This window comes from Micromys minutus (genome assembly GCF_963924665.1).
Source record: "Micromys minutus genome assembly, chromosome: 8".
Lineage (NCBI taxonomy): Eukaryota > Metazoa > Chordata > Mammalia > Rodentia > Muridae > Micromys > Micromys minutus.
The window spans coordinates 51,191,028-51,213,568 of NC_137977.1; the positions used below are offsets into that span (position 1 = coordinate 51,191,028).

General features: G+C 41.9%; 1 protein-coding gene across 1 annotated transcript in view; it reads right to left on the reverse strand.

Moving 5' to 3' along the window:
- The window catches only part of CCBE1 (collagen and calcium binding EGF domains 1), a gene marked incomplete at both ends in the record, with an annotated part of 217,230 nt that overhangs the window by 21,457 nt on the left and 173,232 nt on the right, over positions 1 to 22,541 (reverse strand). Inside the window, 3 exons of the mRNA XM_080919735.1 lie at positions 657 to 809; positions 2,278 to 2,412; positions 10,806 to 10,858. Of these exons, the coding sequence (XP_080775861.1) occupies positions 657 to 809; positions 2,278 to 2,412; positions 10,806 to 10,858 (341 nt within the window). The remainder of the gene's footprint in view (positions 1 to 656; positions 810 to 2,277; positions 2,413 to 10,805; positions 10,859 to 22,541) is intronic.

Genomic DNA, 22,541 nt, shown 5'->3' on the forward strand with positions numbered 1-22,541 from the left:
TCCCCCTTCAGCACATGCCACCCCTCCCCCTTCAGCACATGCCACCCCTCCCCCTTCAGTACATGCCACCCCTCCCCCTTCAGTACATGCCACCCCTCCCCCTTCAGTACATGCCACCCCTCCCCCTTCAGTACATGCCAGCTTACAAAAGCTGACCTGGACTCTGTTCCCATTAACTCTCTGTAGAATGTGTTTGGTCTTTGGCTTGCACCTAGGTCCCCCTTGTAAGTGCCCCATCATGCACAGAGTCCCCAAAAGAGTGTTGGGTTCCCAAGTACCTATAATTTACATATTGTGTATAATATATACTATATACAAATGCATAAAATTAAACAAATAATACATATGCAACATTAAAATAGAATTTACCATATATAGTATAATTATATAATAAGGATTATAGACTAAACCTAAATGTATTTTATATATAACAATATGTATATTATATATAATATGGGCATATCACAATATATATGAAGTATCATTATACATGTAAACATATAATATGCATTGTACACATAAGCTACATTTATAGAATATAAATTATAGAAATATATTAGACATCATTTTATCTATATAAATAATTTCTAAGCTGGCAGTCTATATAATATCTAACAGAAGCATGCACACAGAGGAATTATGCTTTTCCTGCTCACCAGTGTCATTGGGGTATTTGTCTCCCCTCGTGCAGGTCCTCCCATCGTCCTCAAGGATGTAGCCTTCCCGACACTCACAGTGGTAGCTGCCCATGGTGTTGATGCAGATATGTGCACAAAGAGAGGTGTTGCTGGTGGCACATTCATTGATATCTGGTTTGAACCAAATGCATAGAACAATTTCAACACAGCATGCAACATTACCCTGGTCCCTCTATTGGTACGAAGAAGAGACACTTCTAGACCTGGACCAGAGAAGTGTAGATAAAGACCAGTGCTGGGAATGTGGGACATACATGAACACCTCCCTTTGGACCATCCATGTGCCTGTCATAGACCTAGAGTGGCGGAGCTCCTGTCTGTCATGTGGCTTGGTGCCTCAGAGACTCACTTACCTGCAGAGTGTGACAATGAGGCCAGCCCTAAGCACTCCCCAGGGCTCTGTGGAAGATGCCCAGCAACATAGCTTACTTCTCACAGGGAGCTTTGTGCTCTGAGGCTTTAGCTCCCCCACTTTGTAATGGGACGTTCCCAACAGCATGGTGGTGGACCCAAAGGTCACTTAGCAATGGTCTCTTCCCAGTTAAGAGACATGACAGTAATTGGAAAAAGCTACTTCCAACAAAAGTAAACAGTCAGATGGACCTCCTGGAGAGAGGTTTCTCCAGACAGCCCCTGCTCTGTACTGACCCTAGCTGACCCCTGGTGAGCTGTGGAAATGAGCCATGAGATTATCAAACAAGAGACCACAATAGGGTCAGCATGGACTTTGTCCCTAGGTTCCCTGTGGTATGGGGTGGAAACAAAAACGTTTCTCACCACAGAAGAAAGGGAAAGCTGCCTTCCACTCGCTGACCACTGGATGAAGATACCTGGTTGCCGTGGATAAGAACAATGACCCAACCTCAGACTCCACACGTGTGGGAGGCAGAGCCCAGCCCTGAACTTCAGGCAGTTGGCAGCTTCCCAAATGCTCCCTGGGCAAGCTGCCAAAGGCCTTGCTCTGACAAGAGCTGAGGGTGCCAAGGAGAGTGTGGCATTGTAAGTGTTACCCTGGCCCCACACACTGCCATCAGGAGGCTGGCCGTCTCGGCTGAAGCCTACATGGACATGTCCCTGGAACTACCTATCCTTTTGATCTGTGATTTTATGTTTCTGATTTATTTTATTTTGGTATCAAGGTCTTTCTATGTAAACTTGGTTGTCCTAGAACTCAGTATGTAGACCAGGCTGGCCTTGAACTCAGAGAGATCTGCCTGCCTCTGTCACCCTAGTGTTGGATTGATTCTTGGCTTCTGATCTTTCATTTTCTGTCTTACACCATTGTAGTTTATGAGGGACATTGTCCCTTCTCTCTAGCTCTTATCTCTCCTCTGTCCCTCCAGCTGTAGCTCCCAAAGACATTCTTGTACATAATTTGTTTTGATTAACACGATGAAAGGAAGCTATTGGGTGATCCACAGGCTACAACCAAACAACACTCCATCCCACAAGTACAAGGACTTCAGGGGAGGAATCACACACTAGAGCGACTCCTCTGAACTGGTCGCAGCAAATCCAACAACAGAACATACCGGAACCCGGCATGTTTCTGGGAGCCGGAAATGCATTTCTTACGCACCCAGGCAATATGGCTTCTCCCGCTTTTGGTGCCTCTCGCGGTCGTATCGGTACCCTGGGTAGCACGTGCACAGCACACGGCCAAAGTTATCCGTGCATTGCTGCTCACAGGGAGCCTGGGCACAAATGTCATAGTCTGGAAGAGAAGAGCGGATTCGCGTCAGTCTCAGCCTGAGGTGGGTAAACCAGCCGTAGCCTGGAACAGACTTTGAGAGCGGTCCTTTGGTGCAGGTTAAAATGTAAGTACGACCGGCTACTTTTAGAGGGCTATCGACGCTTTCAACGTTACCGGGAGTGCCACGTTGGATGATTAAATGCACGGCATCTCTATGACTAACAGTGAACATTACTAGAATTTTCTTCCCTAAGGCACCTCCTCACCCTCCCATTTTCATCGCTACCCAGAGTGTGGCCAGGTGCCGCGGCATCCCTGTGCCATAGCATCCATGAGACCTGTTTTGTCCTTTCCTCCAAATGTTACAGAGCGTGAACTCGTTCCAGCAGAATGTAAGGACAGGCCAGAGATGGTGACAGTTGAGTGCTATGCTGTGAGAGGAAGTGCTTAGAGTCAGGCAGGCTCTGAGGAGTAGCGTGGATACTTTGGAGCTGCGGACACTTTTCAGAGCCTGTTTCCGCAAGTGAGTATAACAGGGGTACTCAGAGGGTTGGTCCTACACTCTGGCTATAAATGTCTTACCAGCCTACAGCCCATGCAAATTAGAGTGGGTCCTCTATTACCCAAGGAATTAGGGCATGTGCTTCTCTGGGAACAGATGAACTGGTGTTTAATGCCTCTCTTGAAGGGCCTTTGGCTCTCAGTCAGTAGCTCAGGCTCAGCATTTGCTTCCAGCCAAGATTCAACATCTCATTAATCACCTCTGCTCTCCTCACGTGCTGACAGATACAGTCTCCGTGGATACAGAAAGAGCCTGGCTCTTCTCTTCTCTGCTCTGGTATATATGAAGCCAAACAGGTGGGCTTGTCATCTCTTGACACAGGCAGGGTTAGTGTGACATGTTAGTCTCATGATGCCCTGAAGTTGCCCTTTCTAAGTATTCCTTCCCACAGGTCTAGGTCTGTTCTGCCTGCATAGATGATGACCAGCTTGCAAACTGTTTGGTTCTGTAGAATCTTCTCAATGAAATTCTAGGTTCCTTTGGCTTGAGAGCAAGGTCTCAGGATGGCTGGTGAGCAACCCTTTCCAACCAGTGGTTCCCGTCACTGGGCAGAAACCCCAGAGAGGAGGAAAGACAAGAGTGCCTGCCTAAAGAACCTGTGCCAGCCGTGGTACCCAGCAAGGCTTGCTGTGAGAAGCAACTGTGCCAGTGTCCGCTTCTATTCCTGCTTCCAGGGGTGTTCCTTCTACCTCCTTCTCACATTCACCCCTGCATCTGCAGTGGACGGTTTATATCAACTCTTTCCCGTAAGTACTCCCTGTTGAGTTCCAGTCATGCAGGAGGTGTGTTTAGCATGTTGATCATCTCCTTGAACTCCTCAAACAACACACTTCCCAGTCTCTCCATACTGTCAGCAATTTCTTTGGAGTTTTAGGTGAATGATATGTTAGTGTTTGTAAAACACCGAGTATCTGAAAGCTGTTCTCTGCTGAGCTTAGCTATAAATTCTGACTGTTTATCTTTTGGGGACCCTGTTTTACTTTTCCAGAATTAAGATAGCTCCAGATAACCCTGTTTGGAGGTTTTCCAAAATTAAGACAATCTTATGTTTTGGGGTTGCTATTGGTTTCGAACCTGCCTCACCTTCTTTTCCGTGGGCTATGTTTTATTTTGGGTCAATGGACATTTTTATTTCAAGACCCATGGGTCATGTTCTCTGAGTTCAGAACAACAATCCTGACTGTCTGTTGCCCCAGAGGTCTGGGATCCATCCAGCAATATTGTCTTAGTCATGACTACAACTGATGTCGTGTAACACCACGTAATACTTCCAAATGTTTGCCTGAGAATAAGTCACCAGATCTCAAATAAACAGAGATCCAGGTTTGGTGTTTGAATTGGCAGTGCTTGAGCATGACTCGAATGCCCCTGTTCTAGGTATTGAATTCTTGCTGTCACTAGACTGTGTTTTTGAAGCCTGTGCTTCACCTTCTCAGAACTATCTCGGGGTCCCTCTGCCTACTCATGTGAGGTCAGTGTTCTGTCTGACACAGAACAAGATCTTGGAGGGCAACCTCTTTAACTTTTAGCTAATTCATTTCTTTCTGTTTCTGTGTTTGTATGTACATGTCTGTGGAGGTCAACGGTCAATGTTGGGTATCTTTCTTGGGAATGTTCTCCCTCGCTTGTTGAAAGAGGGTCTCTCACTGAAATTGGAGGCGCCCGACATCTGGGAGACTTGCTGGCTAGTGAGTCCTGGGATTCCACTTACCTCTGCCCTTGAAAATTCTGGAGTTATCCATGAAAATTCAGACAGTATCACCTGGCATTTTGATGTGAGCACTGGGGATCTGAACACAGCTTCTCAATGCTTGTACCCTAAGTACTTTATCAATGGAGTGACCCCAAAGCCCCTTCTACTTTGGCTACTTTGGGGGGGATTAGAAAAAGGTTTATTTTGTCTTATAGTTTCATGTCACTGTCCATCATTGAGAGAAGTCAGGGTAGGAACTCAAGCAGGGAAGGGACTAGGAGACAGAGCTGATGATGCAGTGGCCGTGAGTACTGCTTACTTGCTTGTTCTGGCTTCTGTAGTGATCTTGACTGTCTTGTTTGGTATGAAGCCAGTTGTCCTTAGCTTTTCCTGGTGCTGGTTAAGTCTTCATTCTCCCCATCTTGCTAAGTTTTCCCACCCCCAAGTCTGTTCTCTAGCTTCCAACATTCTGTTGCTGATATATCTGCTCTTCCGTTCCTTTTAATCTTGTGGATTTATGCCTTTTCCACTTTGTAGGTTTCTGAGGGGAGCACTCCTTTGTTTTCCACACCATTTTCACCCACTTTCAGCCACACAGTTCCTATCTTTCCATTTTATCTACTTTCTATCGTCTCAGCTTGTTCTAATTCAGACCCAGAGTCTTTGCTGTAAACAGCATATTAACCAAGAGTCTTTACCTTTAAATCTACTTACTGTACATAACACTGCCAGGCCATCCTCATAAAGGCTGAGAGCTCTGTGCAGTTCATTCCTGATCAACTAATCTAGCCTTTTTATGTAGGTAAGGGATTCCTAATTTGAAAACTTGATTCTGAGTGGCATGTTTTTGGATTTTGGAGCCTTTCAGATTTTTCAGATTAGGGATGCTCAAAAAGCAAGGTCTGGGCAAATACTCCCCAGTCCCAAAACTCTGACGTAAGAAGTATGTCTGGTCCTGAGCATTTCAGATGAGGGATTCTCAGCCTACACTAATCAGGACTAAGCCATTGTACAGTCTTGCATTTGGGGTCTGGCATTAGAGCCCTTGAGACTTGCAAACGCCAGCATCATTTGTGAGTTTTTGTTTGGCTGGTTTTGTTTCTTTTCAAGATGGGGGTTACTCTGTGTAGCCCTGGATGTCCTGGAACTCATTTGTAGATCAGGATGGCCTTGAATCCATGGAGATCTGCCTGCTTCTGCCTCCTGAGTACTGGGATTAAAGGTGTGTGAAACCATTGCTTAGACACGATTACTTCCATTTCTTCGTCCTGTGTTCATAACTCTTACCGTTACACAAGTTTTCACCTCCAATTAAATCCAGCCAGGTCTTCAAAATTACCTCAGTGCCACACAGCTGATATACTAAACGGCTTTCTAGTGACATTGCTAATGCCACATCTTTCTTGGCCCTCATCATAGCCTAGTCTGTCTCACCAATACCCATAATGCTCTTCTCTGACAGTCAGACATTCTGTCACCTTCCCTCACATGCCTAATTTAAACACCCGAAGAGTGTTCTGATGGCCTTTGTTGTTTTAAGATAGGGTCTTGTTATGTAGCCCAGGCTAGCCTTAGCTTGGGGTCATTCTTTTCCATCCCAGCTTCTCCAGTGCTGGGATTATAAGCATAAAGTCACTTTCCCCAGCTTGATCCTGAGGCTTTGTAGTTTCCATTTCTTCTCTTTTAAAATACTGATAACAAAACTATACATCCTCACATCACAGCGATCTCACAGTGACACTAAATGCTATTCGAGGGACAGTGTCTGACTGGGGAAAATTATCCCTACTTTTCTGGTTTCTTGCTTTCAGTTCTTACTACTGCTTAGCTACCTGTCAGAGATGATGTCCCCTGGAATAAACAGTGTGATTCCCTTTCCAGCTGACGCTCAGTTCATAACTGCTTAGCTGGAATGAATCTGCCCAACCATTCTGCTATTCCTCTTAGATAATGTGTCAGCAAGCATTTTTTGGGGGGAAGGGGTAGACTTTGGGTTTACAGCCTTACATTCAGCCACCTAGCCTTATGGTTGACATGTAAAGAGGCCACAGGCAGTGCTTACGAGAATGGCTAGATCTGGGCTTCAACAGAACTCCATTTCCAGAGTAAGGTGGCCAGAATAACCCACTGCAGGTGTGCTATAGCTCACTCTCCTGGACTTAAAGTATTAGATGGGAAACATCTTTATTTCCATCAGCAGCAGGTTTGCTTAGAAATTCTAATCTCTTTTTGCTATCTGTGGGGTGGTTAATTTGGAAGTCAGTCGGGCGCGGCCAGAGTACCCAAATATTGGCTTTGGTGAAAGTCCTTCAAGAGGGAGTATGTATTGTAAGTCAGGGGCCAGTATGCAGTTCCCAGTGAGCTGGTAGTGTTCACCCTTCATTACAGGAGAGGAAGCCTTCCTAAAGTGTATGAAGCTGGCCTGCACCAAGAATATAATCTACTTTATTCAAATTTGACTGACTTAAAGGTTGATCTCATCCTAGGAATACACAGAAAGAGAACAGTCACACTAACACAGTCTGCCCGTCTACCCAACTCGAGCGTTCTCTCTGTGAAAGTGCTGGTGTTTCTGTGGCTTTATGCTCTGTCAGCTTAGCTATCTCAGCTCCAAATGGAGCATGCTCCATCTAGGAAAAAGAAGAGAGATTCCACCAATTTCCTGCTGGGGCACTGGCTTCCTCATGCCTGTGTCCCAGTCAAGGAAAGAAGTCAGTGTATCCACAGACAACAGATTCCAAACACGGAGTGGAAATTGCTCTGCAGTTCTGCATAAGCTAAGTAAATGGGTGTGGACCATAAGGGCCCTTGGTTATCTCCTAGTGTTGTCAATACTATGACCAGAGTCTAAAGCCAACAGAAAACTATGTTGATTCAGGTAGGACTGATATTTTAGAATCTTTAGGAATGAGGATTGGGAGCACCTTGTCCATGTAATAAGAACTGTGATTGGGGAGGTGAGGCATTAATTAGGCTAAAAGTAATAGGAATGAATGAAAGGTGAGGGAAGTATGACTATGTGGCTAATAATGAAACTGAGGTTTACGGTTTCCCTGGCTATTCATTTCTTCTCTCACGAATATCCTTAAATATCTGTGTGCTTCTATCTTCATTCCCTTCCATATTGTGGCTCATAAGATGGATTAACTTCACATCATCACATTTAAGTGCTACTCATTTTGACACCACATTGTTTATATTCTAGAATAGCAAGGAGAAATTTTAGCATCGCTTTGTAGCCTCCTCAGGGACATGTTTAGGCTGTTTTTGCACGGTATCATTGTGTTAGGTGTCATGGCCTTGTTACTTGAAAATCAGATATCCAAATACCCAGCCAAATATTTATTCCAGGATGTTTCTGTGTGGACTGTTTTGCTTTTGAGATAGGGTCTTACACTGTAGCTTAGGAATTCACTCTGAAGCCCAGGTGCCTTGAGGCAACCCTTCTGCCCATGACCTCCATGTCCAGCTCAATTTCTGTGTATTTTTAGGATGAGGTTTAACATATAAACTTAGTCAGCTTTGAATAAATCAGATTATACTCCATGGTGAAGGTCAGCCTTGCTCAGTGGTTGGAAGGCAGGGCAATCTTATTGAAGAGGGATGCTGCTAATAATTTGGTTTTGGGTTTGAACTATAACGTAAACCAGGTGACTCACTTGACATTTAGACACCTCCACATGCTCATGAGTCAGTCTTACTTAATTACAATCGATTTCTTTGTCTGTCTGTCTGTTGGTCTGTCTGTCTGTCTGTCTCCCCCCCCCCCCCCGTCTGTGTGTGTCTGTACACACATACCACTGATTAGCTCTGTGTCTAATCTGAAGTCCTGTCTGTGTACTTTGCATTCCTTATCAGTTCTCCTCCCATTTTTGGGTCGTGTTCTCTCTTTGTTGTCTTGGTGGTCTTGGAACCCAGTCTATAGCCCAGGTTTGCCTGGAACTTTTTAAAATAGGAGATTCAATTTCATTTGTGTAGCTGTATATGTGTCTGTATGGGGAATGTGCATAGGAATTCAGGTGCCCACCAGGGCCAAAAAGGGACATTAGATCCCCTGCAGCTGGAGTGACTGGTGGTTATGAGCTGTCTGATGTGGTTGTTTGCAAAAAAATTCCAGTCCCCTGAAAAAGCCGTCCACACATTTTAATGGCTGACCCACCCCTCCAGCCCCTGACCTGTAACCTCTTGATCTTCCTGCTGTTGTCACCCTAGTGTGGGGACAACAGGCTGTGCCATCAGCCTTGGTTCTTTCTTTTTATTCTTGAGTGATAAGAACCTCTTTACAGATGACATCATCAGGAAAGAAAACAAAGAATCACCACTTTATTCCTGTACATTGAAATCAATAAAGGTTAAATGCTATTCTGATGGAAAGCAATAGAACAGGGAGTTACAACAGGGTCAGACCTACTTTCCCTGGCAATCTGCTTGCTGTTCTTGTTGTTCCCAATCATAGGTGCTGTTGTCTTTAAGGTGGGGGAGGCTAGATTTTAGCCAAGGCATTTGAAACTTCAGTGCCTACCATTTAAAGAAATGCCAAATAACAGTATCCATATGTTTTTAATTAGGTCGAACATAATCTTTATTTACGATCTTAGCTTGACAGGCCTAAACCTAATTTCCTTTGCTATTTGCCAAGCTGCAACTTAAATGACACAGCTGGTGACCGAGAAGAGCTGAGGTCTGATGGGACTCTTCTGACTTACGTGGCTTTCCCTCCCACCTGGCTTTTACCCACAGAATCAATTGGGACAGGGCTTCTCCGCTCAGAGAGACCTAAGACATGAGAAGTCACGTGTGGATCTAACCCCTAACAGCTTCTGCCTGGGTATGTCTATGGTTTAGCAAATTCTTCCATCCTTCTGTAAAAGGCAGAAGTAGACAGAGTCAATTAATTCAAGATGCTGGAGACATTTTGCTCAATGAGATAACACAACAGAATTAGCTTTTCTGGGTTTCCAGGCTCCTAGAGCAGTGGGTCTCAACCCGTGGGTCACAACCCTTCTGGGGGTTGAACAACTCTTATCAGACATTTACATTGTAGTTCATAACAGTAGCAGAATTGCAGTTATGAAGTGGCTAATGAAAACAATTTTATGGTTGGGGGAGGGTCACTACAACTTGAGGAACTGTATTAAAGGGTGGCAGCATTAGGAAGGTTGAGAACCACTGCTCTAAAAGAGACACAGCTTCTAGGGAGACAGTGAAGAAGCTATTTTATATTACCCTATTCCCTGTCCCCACCCCAGCACAAGAACATGAACCCCCAGCTCTTCAAACAGTCTTTCATGTCAATATCTTTTCTGGAATATTTTGCAGTACTCCTGTCCTACCTACGCCCTGGGAAGCTATGTTTGATTGATACCCTGGCTCAAGTCTCGCTATCCTGAGCTTGCCTCTGTCCACTGATGCTCTGTGTTGGATCTGCCGTGAATGTCTCCACAGTAATGTCTTTGTGATACTTACTGACATTTGTAATAATAGCATCAGTACCCACCAATCATCAAGTACTTTATAATAATCAGCCCCTAGTTTAAGTCTTTTAAATATGGCAGGCAAAATTCTCAAATGCTTGTATGACTTGATAGCAAAACCTGACTGTAAATGCAAGACTTAGAAAGTAATTTGCCTGAGCTCTATTCCGTAGCACACAAAAATGTAATTAAAACCTGCTCATGGTGTTCAATGTGATTCACCTGCTGTCCCTTTACTCTGATGCATGTGGACAGAGGATCACTCCGTGCCTTCAACCTTTCTAACTTTAAGGCTGAGCTGTGTATTTGGTTGGCATTATCAGAAATCATCCAAAGGGGTTGAAGTTTCATGCATGAGAGCGGGTAGAGCGTTCAGGAAGAGGAGCATATTACAACTAGACATGTAATGCCAGAGACGAGTTTACAGCTTGTGAAGCATGGATACAAAATCTAAGCATGCCAGTGACTTACACAGAACACATCACAAAGAATCTAATAACCATAGAGGAGAATTATGATAGCATCCATAACTAGGTGCACATAATATACATATAGCTAACACATCCCATATGGACACAAACTTTGTGGGCTTCAGTAATTAGTTATAAAAAGGGAAGATAAAAACAAACAAAACAAAAAAAAAACCAAAAAAAGGGGAGATGAAATCATATATTAAATTACATACCTTCTGGAATACACTGTCCAAGAACAAATTTATATCCCTTGCAGCATTTTTTCCTAAGAGACAAACAAAAAAAGCATCTTAGACCTGACGTTAGATTGTAAATAAAGTTATTTATAGTTAGCGATATTGTATAAAATAATGTATTCAAAAAAGATAGAGGTGGAGTATTTTTAATATAATCTGAGGTTAAAAAGAAAATTATTAAAATCAGATGGCCATATCTTCCAAATACCAAGACCTACCACATAATATATAAAACCCTCTGGGTCCTACAAAGTAGATTAATTGCCTCTGGAGGACAATACAGTTTTAGTGTATAAAGGAAGGACCACAGACAAGATTAGATGAATCCTGAACTACCACCTACCATGACCACTTTTCTACTTCACATCTAATCTAGTAAGCTGTCTGCTCAAGGAAAGCATGTACATTCTAAATGAGTACAAGACACAAAGCTACTAACAGATGCTTGTACAAATGTGACCTCCCCTCCCCCAAAGAGACCATCAGAGACTCAACTCCCAGATGTCAGAACAGTCAGACTTCAAAGTAGTTTCTTCTTTACGGTTCAAAGGCATAAAGGAAAATATACTTGTAATTAATTAAACAAATTTTAGCAAAGAAACAGAAACTACAATGATTGTAAATTCTAAGGCTAGCCAGATGGCTCAGTGGGTTACAGTATTTGGCACACAAGCCTGATGATCTGAGTTCAATTCCTGAATCCCACTGTAGAAGGAGAGAGCTGGCTCCTGGACATTGGCTTTTGACCTCTACATGTGTGATATGTTATGTGCCCCCTTTCCCCTCTCTAAAAATAGTAGTAATGTTATTTACTACTACTATAAAATTGAAATTATAAAACTATAAAACTTCTCTAAATATTAAAATAAAACTGTAGTAAAAATACTCAATGGTCAGTTTATGTCACTGCCTTGGTGATACAGCTTTGAGATACCAAAGATAGATTGGAGATAGAAAAAAAAACACAAAAACCCACAAATGTTATCAGCAGTGGGAGAAGCCTCCTGCCCTTCAACACTGATTCTTTCCCTTGAAAGCTGTTTAAATGGGGCCAATGGCACATGTCCTGGTGGGCTCGGAATTTTTTGAGTAGCTCACTGACCTATTTTTCATTTGAATATAATCCCCAAAGATTGGGAGAGACTGGTCCCCAACTGGACATCTCTCCTCACCAAATGAAGCTCTTGGTTAAAGAAGTCCCGTGGGAACCCGTGAACAAGCCAGGCTATTGGTTACTCTCCACAAACTGACAGCAAGACCCTGTTACCGAAGGTAACGCCTACACAACTCATTCAACACAGACAAGTACTGGTGCCTTCTGAGAACTGCCTCCACTGACAAATGTTCATGGTGCCAAAAGGTTCTCTGCATGCCACCAGAGGAGAAAGGTTACCATTAACACAGCTACAAAACCATTGCTCTACGCCAGTGACCTGCCAACAATAAATGTTGCTAAAAAATAATGTCAAAAATCTTGTGTTTTGATTTTAGGCCCACTCCATGAGATGGCATAGATATTTATTGTGACTTGTGTGGCCAAGAACCTGAAACTACACAGGCCAGGAACATATGGGGAAAACCAAGCACTACTGCTCTGCTAAATGAAGCAATAAATGACTCCTAGCAACATTCTGCTACACTCCTAGATCTGTGATTTTGCTCAGCTTTCTCAGAGAAGCCTCTTCCGGAAGCAGATGAAAACAGATACAGAACCTACAATTAGAAAATCATAATATCTAGAGAAGGAGAGTCTTTGAAACATTCAATTCTAAATGGGGTGTCTCCAATCAAATCCTTCCCCTCAGGGTTCAAGGAACCCCGGGAAAGGGGACATGGGAAGAGTGTAAGAGCCAGAGGGAATAGGGGACACCAACGAGTCAAGGCTTTCTAGACCCAGCAGGGCTGTGTGCACATAAGAACTCACAGAGACCATGGCAGGGCGCACAGGGCCTCCCTGGGTCTGAGCCGCATGGGGCTCGAGAGCTGAAGAGGACTAGACACATGACCACGCCCCAAACTCATAAAGCTATGTCCGATTTGTAGGGACTTGCAAATGAAACATTAGTTTTCTCTGGGGAAACAGACTCTTAAGGGTAGACTCCATGCTCAGCAGTCGATGGCTGACAGAAAACAAACTCCACAGAGGTTCTTTGCCTTATTATGTTGTCGGAGATTTATTTTATTATTATTTTTATCAGATAATCTCTATATTTATATTTCAAATGTTATCCCCTTTGTTCCCCTCCAATCCCCCCTTTGCCTACCCTTGCTTCCATGAAGATGCTTCAACTCCCACCCACCCTCTCCCACCTCAGCGGTCAGGGATATTTTTTAACCTTACAGCTCATTTGCATGTATATTATAGCTTCCGGTTCGGGTTTTTTGTGGGACTCTTTAGTGGCAAACCTGTGTGTCTTTACATCTACATGTATTTCTTGTGCTTTTTCTTTGGTTCTTTTTTTTTTGTGTGTGTAGTTGTTTTGTCTTATTCTGATTTGTTTTTGATTTATCATATTTTAATTTATTATGATTATTTTAGATGCTTGCATGTTCTCTAAGGAGAGACAGAAGGGCATAGATCTGGATGGAAGGAGTGGGAAGAGAGGAAATCATAACCAGAATATTTTGTTCGAAAAAAATTTATTTTCTATAGAAGAAAAATAAAGACTTTTTTTTTTACAGTCTATAATATTGGCCAATTCAACTCACATGACTTGTCTGCCAAGTGATTTACTGTTTGGAGGAGATACTTTATTAATCTCTTCTAAAAATATAAGAATGTTACAAGGTGCCTATTCTGTAAATCTTTGTAAAACTTATTAAAAGTCACAGAAAATCATATTTGTAAGAGACTCTGAAGTTGGGTTGGGTGCGGTGCCTCATTTTATCTCCTGTAACATCTCTCCTAGGGAAGCCAGCTCTGGGGGCAACCTCACTTCAGAAGCACACAGGCAAACTGTCCTTGTGAAAACAAATGCTGGGCTAGAGGATACAAGCCCCTCTTCCAGAGGACCTGGGTTTGATTCCCACATCCACATAGCAACTCAAAACCAGCTCTCTCTCCAGTTTCAGGGGATCCAATGCCCTTTTCTGGCCTCCAAAGGCACCAAGCATGTACATGGTGCACATCGAAGGATGCAGGCAACACACACACACACACACACACACACACACACACACACACACACACACGAAAAATGGTGTCAGGTTTTCTTGAAACAGACTTATGAACTTGACCCCTTCTTCAGCATCTTTTTATAGAAGGAAACCATCTACTCACTAAGGGAATCAGTATCTTCTCCCGTTGAGTAGCATTGTATGTGGCACCTCTTGCCAGATCCAGGCAGAGAGAGCTTGGCACTAGGAGTAGGCAGTTCTTTTTTCCATGGTGAGGTCATGTGACTATGCTCCTTGTTTTGTGGATGGGACCTTGAGAAGGGTTGAACACCAACCCTAATATGATACTAATAAATAGACCCTCTCCCCAGTCTAAGCAGTTCCATTAATGTTAACAGAGTACCCCAAGGTTCAAGCAGTAGAAGACCATTGACTCAGAAGTGCTTGAAGACCACTGACTCAAGTGGTAACCCTTGCCATGCTGTAGTAGAGGTTATATGAGAGGGGTATACATTGCTTGTCTTTCATTAAGGGAAGTGGGGCTGTATATAAACAGCCAATGGTCACTGATCTAGAAGTGTTCCAGTGACAGTTTACAGTATCAGTATGGATGACACAATTAGGCATCATTTTCCAACATCTCCAACTAAAATTTCTCACTCCAAGGGAAGCCCATGTGGAACACATTAGCATTAGGTGATGACCAGAGAGTCCAACCTTGATATTTCTATGGAACCGAAACCCAGCCAATTTTTCCACAGTTTAGAAAACAGTCTAAGCCACCTGCAGCCAAGAGGAACACCGTCTTTATAGCACAATTCATCACAACTTTACAGTTATGACCTGCTGAGATACTTGTAGCTGTTCTTTAGAATGCCCTAAGAGGAAAAGCAGAGTTCTGGATCACTCTGTGATCCACGAGAAAAGTTGGGTGGAAAAACATATGTTTTTGATACTTAAATCTAACATCATCCAAGTATGAGTTTTTTCCTACTTCTGTGTAAGTGTTACATCTTAGGTACCGCTCCTAATGCACCCGAAGACACATGACAGATCTCATAATACACGTTATCACCCTCACTCTCTCTTCATTCAAGACATTACTCTTGGGTACTGTCTCCAGTTTGATCATTTGAAAGGTTTCAGACTGTGCAGTTTTTTCCTGGTTCCATCATTTCTATTAAGGGAAATTTGGGGGATGGGTGTAGTTTTGTATGCCATGTGTGTGTGTATACACATGCATGTGTCTTCCTTGTTGCTCTCCATGATATTTAAATAAAATGTACTTTATAGTAGATAGGGTCTTACTGAACTTGGAGCTCACAGCCTGGGTCAGACAGGCTGGCCAACAATCTCCAGACATCTTTACATCTCTGCCCTGCAGTGCTGGAGGAAGGGATGTACACCGGAAGTGCATAGCTTTTCCTTGGATGACTTTTTACAAGATGAAATGACAGCCAAAGTGATTTGGTATGTTTCAGAAGACTCGAGAGAAGTTCTGAGTTTCTAGCTGGGTGCATACCACTTAAATACCAGCTTAACTAACAACTAATGTGCACTTTGGGTTTTTATTCATTGCATCATTGAGCCCAGCTCTTGGTGCCAGTGAAGAGGTACTCAGATGTGTCACCACCTTCCTACTTTCCCCAGAATTTATTGGGACACATGATTATATAGCATATTAAAATACTCACCGATCATAGATTGACATTTAAAAATAAGTGAAGGATTCTCAAGCATAGGAAAATAAACACCAGCTACATACATCACACCATGCCAAAGATTTCATACAACATAATTTATATGTAAAAATTGAAGATAGCCCAAGTGAAATCTTGTCATGCAAGCCAGGCACTTGTTAGAACTCCAAACACTGCTGTGCAGTTTTTATCTTTAAGAAAAACAAACTATGTTGAAGACTACTCTCGGGGACTCTGGAGAGGCAGCCCTTCTTAATCCACATCATGTGTTATAGCTGGGCTTCCAAATGAGGATGCTTTCCTCATTTCTTGGCAAGGGGAAGTGGTGATTAGATTGTTGTTACATAGCAAGAGCAACATCTGCTAATCAAGAAGGCCTAAGGATGATTCCCCTGGGTGTCCATGGGAGTTAGCACACGAATAAAATTGTGAATAAAAACTATACAGCCAGAAACATAGCCCTGCCGTCAGGTGTGTGTGTGTGTGTGTGTGTGTGCATGCTCACTTTTAGAAGGAAAACATGAAATTACAAGATGAAGATAAGTTCACCAGGCTATTTCTGGTCATTATATTAGCCTAGAACTTTTATAAAAATCTATACAAACAGAAGACTAGAAAGGACCTTCAAGGGTCAAATAAGGTAGGAGACCAATATTTACACCCTTACTGTAATTTCTCCAAGATCTGCTTGGGGTTTCTCTTACATAACTGCTCACTCACATTCCAGACACACAGCTTTTCTGTTTAATGGGGGGACTGTGTTTTTGATAGCATTTGACAGTTCTTAGCATCTTAGCTCTTAGTCTTAGTCTCCACTAATGCAGGACAAGCTGGGGATCTGGAGAATTCGACTTCACCATTCTGGCTCTGTTGTTTAATGAGCTAAGGCTGTGACTTCAGGTCTGCCTCCTACACTTGCTGGACTTCAGCTTCCCACTGAACAAACATGGATACATGTTATTGGCCTCAAGGGACCACTGTAGAGATCATGGGCAACATCACGGATGTGCCCAGCACGGGCCGTTCATGCTGCAGCTTTACCATTTCAACAACAAGCAGCAAAAGCAATGTCTCCCTGTTGCTCTCACCTTGAAACTCATCTTTCTTTAACCACCACCACCACCACCACCACCACCACCACCACCACCTCTTCCTCCTCTTCCTTCTCTTTTTTATTGGCAATAGATTTTCTTTCATACAAGATATTCTAGTTGTGGTTTTCCCTCCCCATCTCCTCTTGGGTCCATTCCACTTTCCCATCCACCCAAAAGCACACCCTTTATTTCTCTCTCTCTCACTAGAACACAAATGGGCAACTAAGATAATGCTAATGGTGACAAAAAGACAGTAAAAACAAAAACAAAGCTGAATACTGCAAAAACAAGCAGAAAAAAAAATCAAGAGTCAACAGAAAAAAAGCCCAGGAAACATACTCTCACACACATAGGAAAGCCATAAAAATAAAATCCGAAACCATAGTGTGTAAGCAAAAGATCTGTAAGGACAAAAAGTCTTCAAAAATGTCACTGAGTTCATTTTGTGTTGGGTATTTACTCCTGGGCATTGGCTCTGCCCTTAAATGTGGTTTGTATACCCAGTGAGAGTTCACTAGAGACAACTAACTTTGCCTTTGCAAGTGGTTATCGGTCAGAGATAGCTTTTGAGTTAGGGACTGGGGCTTGTGTCTACTTTCCTTCTCAGGGCTGGGACCTTGTCTGACTTAGATGTGTGCAAGCCCTGTGCATGCTCCAGTCTCTGTGAGTTCTTATGTGCACCAGTCCTGTTGTGTCTGGAAGGCCTTATTTCCCTGGTGACTTTTATCTGTACTGGTGCTTACAATCTTTCTACCTTCTCTTCCACAGAATTTCCTAAGCCTCTGGGAGGGATTTGATGGATATGTCCCAGTTAAGACTGAGTGTTCCCCTTCCTCACTCTCTGGACATTGTTCAATTGTAGGTCTCTGCATTTGCCTTCATCTACTATGGAAGGACATGTTTCTGATGATGGCTGAGCAAGACATGAGTACAGCAAAATGTCATTAGGAGACATTCTATTGCTGTGTTCTGATAGCAGGACAGTAGTATTTGGTTTTCCCTTAGGTCCCTGGTCTATATACCCCCAGATTATTGCCTACAGAAGCAGCATTGGATATGTGCCCCATGTCATAGAGTGGGGGGGGTCTTAACTCAAATCAGATAGTGGTTGGTCACTATACAATTAGAGCACTAGTGTATCATGCAGGCAGGCCACTGCTGTAGATCGCAGGGTGTGCACTTGTTTACCTTTCCCCTGTGGTAGCATGAAGAGGACCTTCCCACAGCCTAAACACTAGTCTGAAAAGTGAAGGTTTTAGGTAGATGGCAGCTCAACTTCTCTGTGTTCAATGAACTATGTAGTTATTGTCTTCTTGCTTTTAGAAATAGGGACTTTCATTCAGTTCATGGAGAGCAACACACACACACACACACACACACACACACACACACACACACACACACCAACCACATACCACACACATTAGGTTTTTATACAACCCCTCAAATGGACCACTGTTTTAGCTGTTCTTCTCCATTCCTCATCTGCATCTCCTCCTTTATACCTTCCCTATTTTTCCCCATTTGATCATCTCAATACAAACCCTTCCTCCCATCCATAATTATCTATTTTATTTACCTTTCCTAGAGAGACCCTTTACCTTCATTCCCTCACTCTACTCCTAACCTCTGGTTATACAAATTGTGATTTTCTTATCAGTTACTTAACAGTTAACATCCACATATAAGCAAATACATCATAATTGTCTTTCTGTGTGTGCGTGTGTATGTGTGTGTGCATGTGTGTGTGTGTGTGTGTGTGTGTGTGTGTGTGTGTGTGTGTTTCCATATGGAACTGAAAAGTGCCCTTTCAAGTTCTGTGAAGAAGTGTGTTGGAATTTTGATGGAAATTGCATTGGATATGTTTGGTTTTGGTAGGATCACCATTTTTACTATACCAATCTTACTCATCTATGAGCATGGGTATCTTCCCATCTTCTGATAGCTTCTTCAATTTCCTATTCAAGATCTTAAAGATTTTCCCATACGTGCCTTTCACTTGCTCGGTTACAGTTACTCCATGGTACTTTATTATTTATTTATTTTGAATCTATTCGGAAAGGTGTTGTTTCCATGACTTCCCATTCTATTTATCATTTTCTTATAGTAAGCTACTGCTTTTTCAGTCTTAATTTTGTAGCCTGCTTCTTTGCTAAAATTGTATATCATCTGTAGATGCTTTTTAGTGAAGTTTTCAGGGTCATTTATAAATACAATCATATCATCTGTACATAAGAATACTTTGACTTATTCCATTCCTATTAGTATCCGCTGATCTCCTTCAGTTGTTTTAGAACTTCATGTACTATATTGAATTGGCACAGAGAGAGGACACATCCTTCACTTGTTCCTGATTTTAGTGGGATTGCTTAGAGTTTCTCTTCATTTAAATTGATGTTGGCCCTGAGCTTGCTGTAAACTGCCTTTATCATGTTGATGTATGCTCCTTGTAACCCTAGTCTCTCCAATTTTTATCCTGAAGGAGTGTTGGATTTTATCAAAGGCCCTTTCTTAGTCTAATGAGATGATTGTGCAGTTTTGCCTTTCAGTGTGTTTATATGTATGACTTATAGATTTACATATGTTGAATGATCCCTCCACATTTCTGAGATGAAGGCTATTTGATTATGGTAGATGATCTTTTGATGTGTTCTTGGATTTAGTTTCCAATTATTTATTAAGTTTTTTTTCATCTATGTTATTAAGAAAATTTTTCTGTAGTCTTCTTTTTTGTTGGGTCTTTATGTGGTTAGGGTATCAGGGTAATTGTAGTCTCATAAAAAGAATTGGCAATGTTCCTTCTTTTTCTGCTTTGTGGAATAATTTAAGAGTTATTGACATTAATTCCTTTTTGAAAATCTGGGAGAACTCTAAGGTGAATGCTGGTAATGGGCATTTTTAGGGGAGTGATAGGCCCTTCTGTTTTAGTAGAGGGTATAAATTCCTTACCTGATCTTGATCTTGTAGGTGGTACATAACAAAAAATTTCCCTACTGCTTTTAGCTTTTTCAGTTTGGTAGAGTACAGGATAACAGAATTTTAAAACACATCCTTGTGAGACTCTGGAGACTCTGGATTTCCTCGATGACTGTTGTTATGTTTGCATCTCTAATTTTGTAAACGTGGATGTTCTCTCTCTCTTTCTTGTGCTCTCTCTCTCTCTCTCTCTCTCTCTCTCTCTCTCTCTGTGTGTGTGTGTGTGTGTGTGTCTGTGTGTCTGTGTGTCTGTGAGTGTGTGCATGTATGTTTTAATGGGGGAATGTAGATAATTGGTGTTTAGAGTTATCAATGAGCAAGGTTTGTTGATTCTTATTGTGTTGTTCTGGTGTGAGCCATCCTCCCCGCTACTCCTGATTTGCTGGTTTGGTATTATTTATTCCTTGTATTTTCTTGGTGTGGTTAACCTCTTACTGAAGTTTTCCTTCTAGTGACATTTGTAGAGTAGGGTTTGTAGACAGACACTTCTTACATTTGGGTTTATTATAAAAATTCTTCTCTGTTGTTATGATTTTGTTTTGTTTTGCCATGTTTATCAGTAGAAACTGGCATCTGTGGTCTCTTAGAGCTTGAAGAACATGTCTCAGCACTTCTGACCATTAGTCTCTATTGAAAACCAGATATTACTCTAGTAGATCTACCTTTATATGTTATTTTGTCTTTTTCCCATCTAGATTTTAATATTATTTTTTTATGCTGTATTTTTAGTGTTTGGATTGTTACGTGTCATGGGAATCATGGGAATTTCTTTTCTGGTCCAGTCTATTTGGTATTCTATGTGCTGCTTGTACGTTGGTATCATCTACTTCTTTAGGTTAAAGAGATATTATTTGATTTTTAAAAAAATATTTTATGTGCCTTTCACCTGGGTTTCTTCTTTCTCTATTCTGATTATTTTTATATTTGTTCTTTCACATCTTGAATTATATTCAACACTTCATTCTGCTGTGCTTTCTTGTATTTCATTAATGTATTTCTTCACATCCCTTTAATGTCCTCAACAAATGCATGGTAGCCATTTTGAAGTCCTTGTCTTGTGCTTCTGCTATATTACGTTTCTCAAGCCCTGCTGTACATTGGATCATTGGGTTCTTGTAGTGTTATATTGTCCTAGATGCTATTATGTGTGTGTTATGTGTGTTTTTGTGATGTCTAGACATGTTCATTTGGGATAATTGTAGTTCTTGGGTCTCCTCTGTTGGGTGGGAATTCCATTTCTTGATCTCTGTTACCCTCTCTAGATCCTAGGAGAGTGTGGTTGGTTTGGGTTTCCTGTTAAGTGATTCTTTGAGTCCCCATCCTTGATGGTCCCAGGTAGAAGGTGTCTTTAGGTATTGGATGTTTACAGATAGGAATGGGGATGGGGTAGAAATGGTCAGTGCTGAGGATCTACAGGAAGAAGGAAAGCTAGGTCTGCCACGAGGTTTTATAGAGTCTTCAGGTAGTGACGTTAGAAGATAGGCCCCTGCTGGTGTATATAGTGTAGGGGAATGAAATTAGGTAATTGGAGATGGAAGAAAGAAATGACCACTTCTGGGAATATACCCCAGAGATGCTCCAACATACAATAAGGGCACATGCATCACAATGTTCATAGCACCACTATTTATAATAGTCAGAAGTTAGAAAGGACCCAGATGTCCTTCAGTAGATGAATAGATACAAAAAATGTGGTATATTTACACAATGGAGTACTACTCAGCTATTAGAAATAATGACTTTATGAAATTCCTAAGAAAATGGATGTATCTAGAGAATATCATCTTGAGTGAGGTAACCCAGTCACAAAAGAACAGACATAATATGCAGTCACTGATAATTGAATTCTAACCCCAGAAAGCTCTGAACACCTCAGAAACAACTGACAGTTATATGAAGCTCCAGAAAAACAAAGGCCAAAAAAAAAAAAAAAAAAAAAAAAAAAAAAAAAAAAAAAAAAAAGAAAGCCTCAGTCCTTCTTAGGAAAAAAATAAATGTATAGCACCCTCTCAGAGTGTGGTACACCTGGACCTCAAACCATTAATAATCCAAGAGCTAAGAATATAGCCTTGTGACAATTTTTTGTATTCAAAGATCATTATGCTTAATCTATACTCACCAAGAAAACTGTTTCCATGTTACGTTCTGTCCTACATGTACTTTATGCTTATGGTAACTAGTGGGATTTCAATGCATGCTATCAAACCTCTAAAAGAATTAAGTACTGACAAAAATATATTCATATAGTGTTATGCCAAAATACCTTTAAAAATTTGTATATGTATCCTTCTTTTTTAAAAATAAAGTTGTAATAGAGAAAAAAAAGACAGGAATGAAAGAGAAGATTGCCTACTGGATTCCCAGGGCCATGTTTCCAGTGGCTTCCCAGGTAAGAGCATCTATTGCCTGACGCAAAGGGATGGGGTAAAGGACAAACATTTGGGACTGCCCTTAGGTTCTGAGCATTCCCCAGGGAATGGAAACCGAAAGGGAAGACAGGCACATTCTGATGAACTGCTATGGGACCAGAGACGAGACAGAAAGGAGAGTAAAGTCACCTACTTGATTCCCAGGCTGGCATGGCCAGCAGGCTCCCAGGTAATGAATATTTTTGGTTACTGGTGCTGACCTTTCTCCCACTTCTAAAAGGCATACTTCTTCATCCAAAAACCAAAATGGAATGGGAGAAAGGAAGGAATTTCTGATTTAATTCAGGGAGCAAAGTACAAATTTTATTCACTCCCTCTGTCACAAATTCACCCCCAAATAATAATGAAAAACAAACTTGAAAATCTGTATCTCAAGGACTTAGGGGACCACTTTCC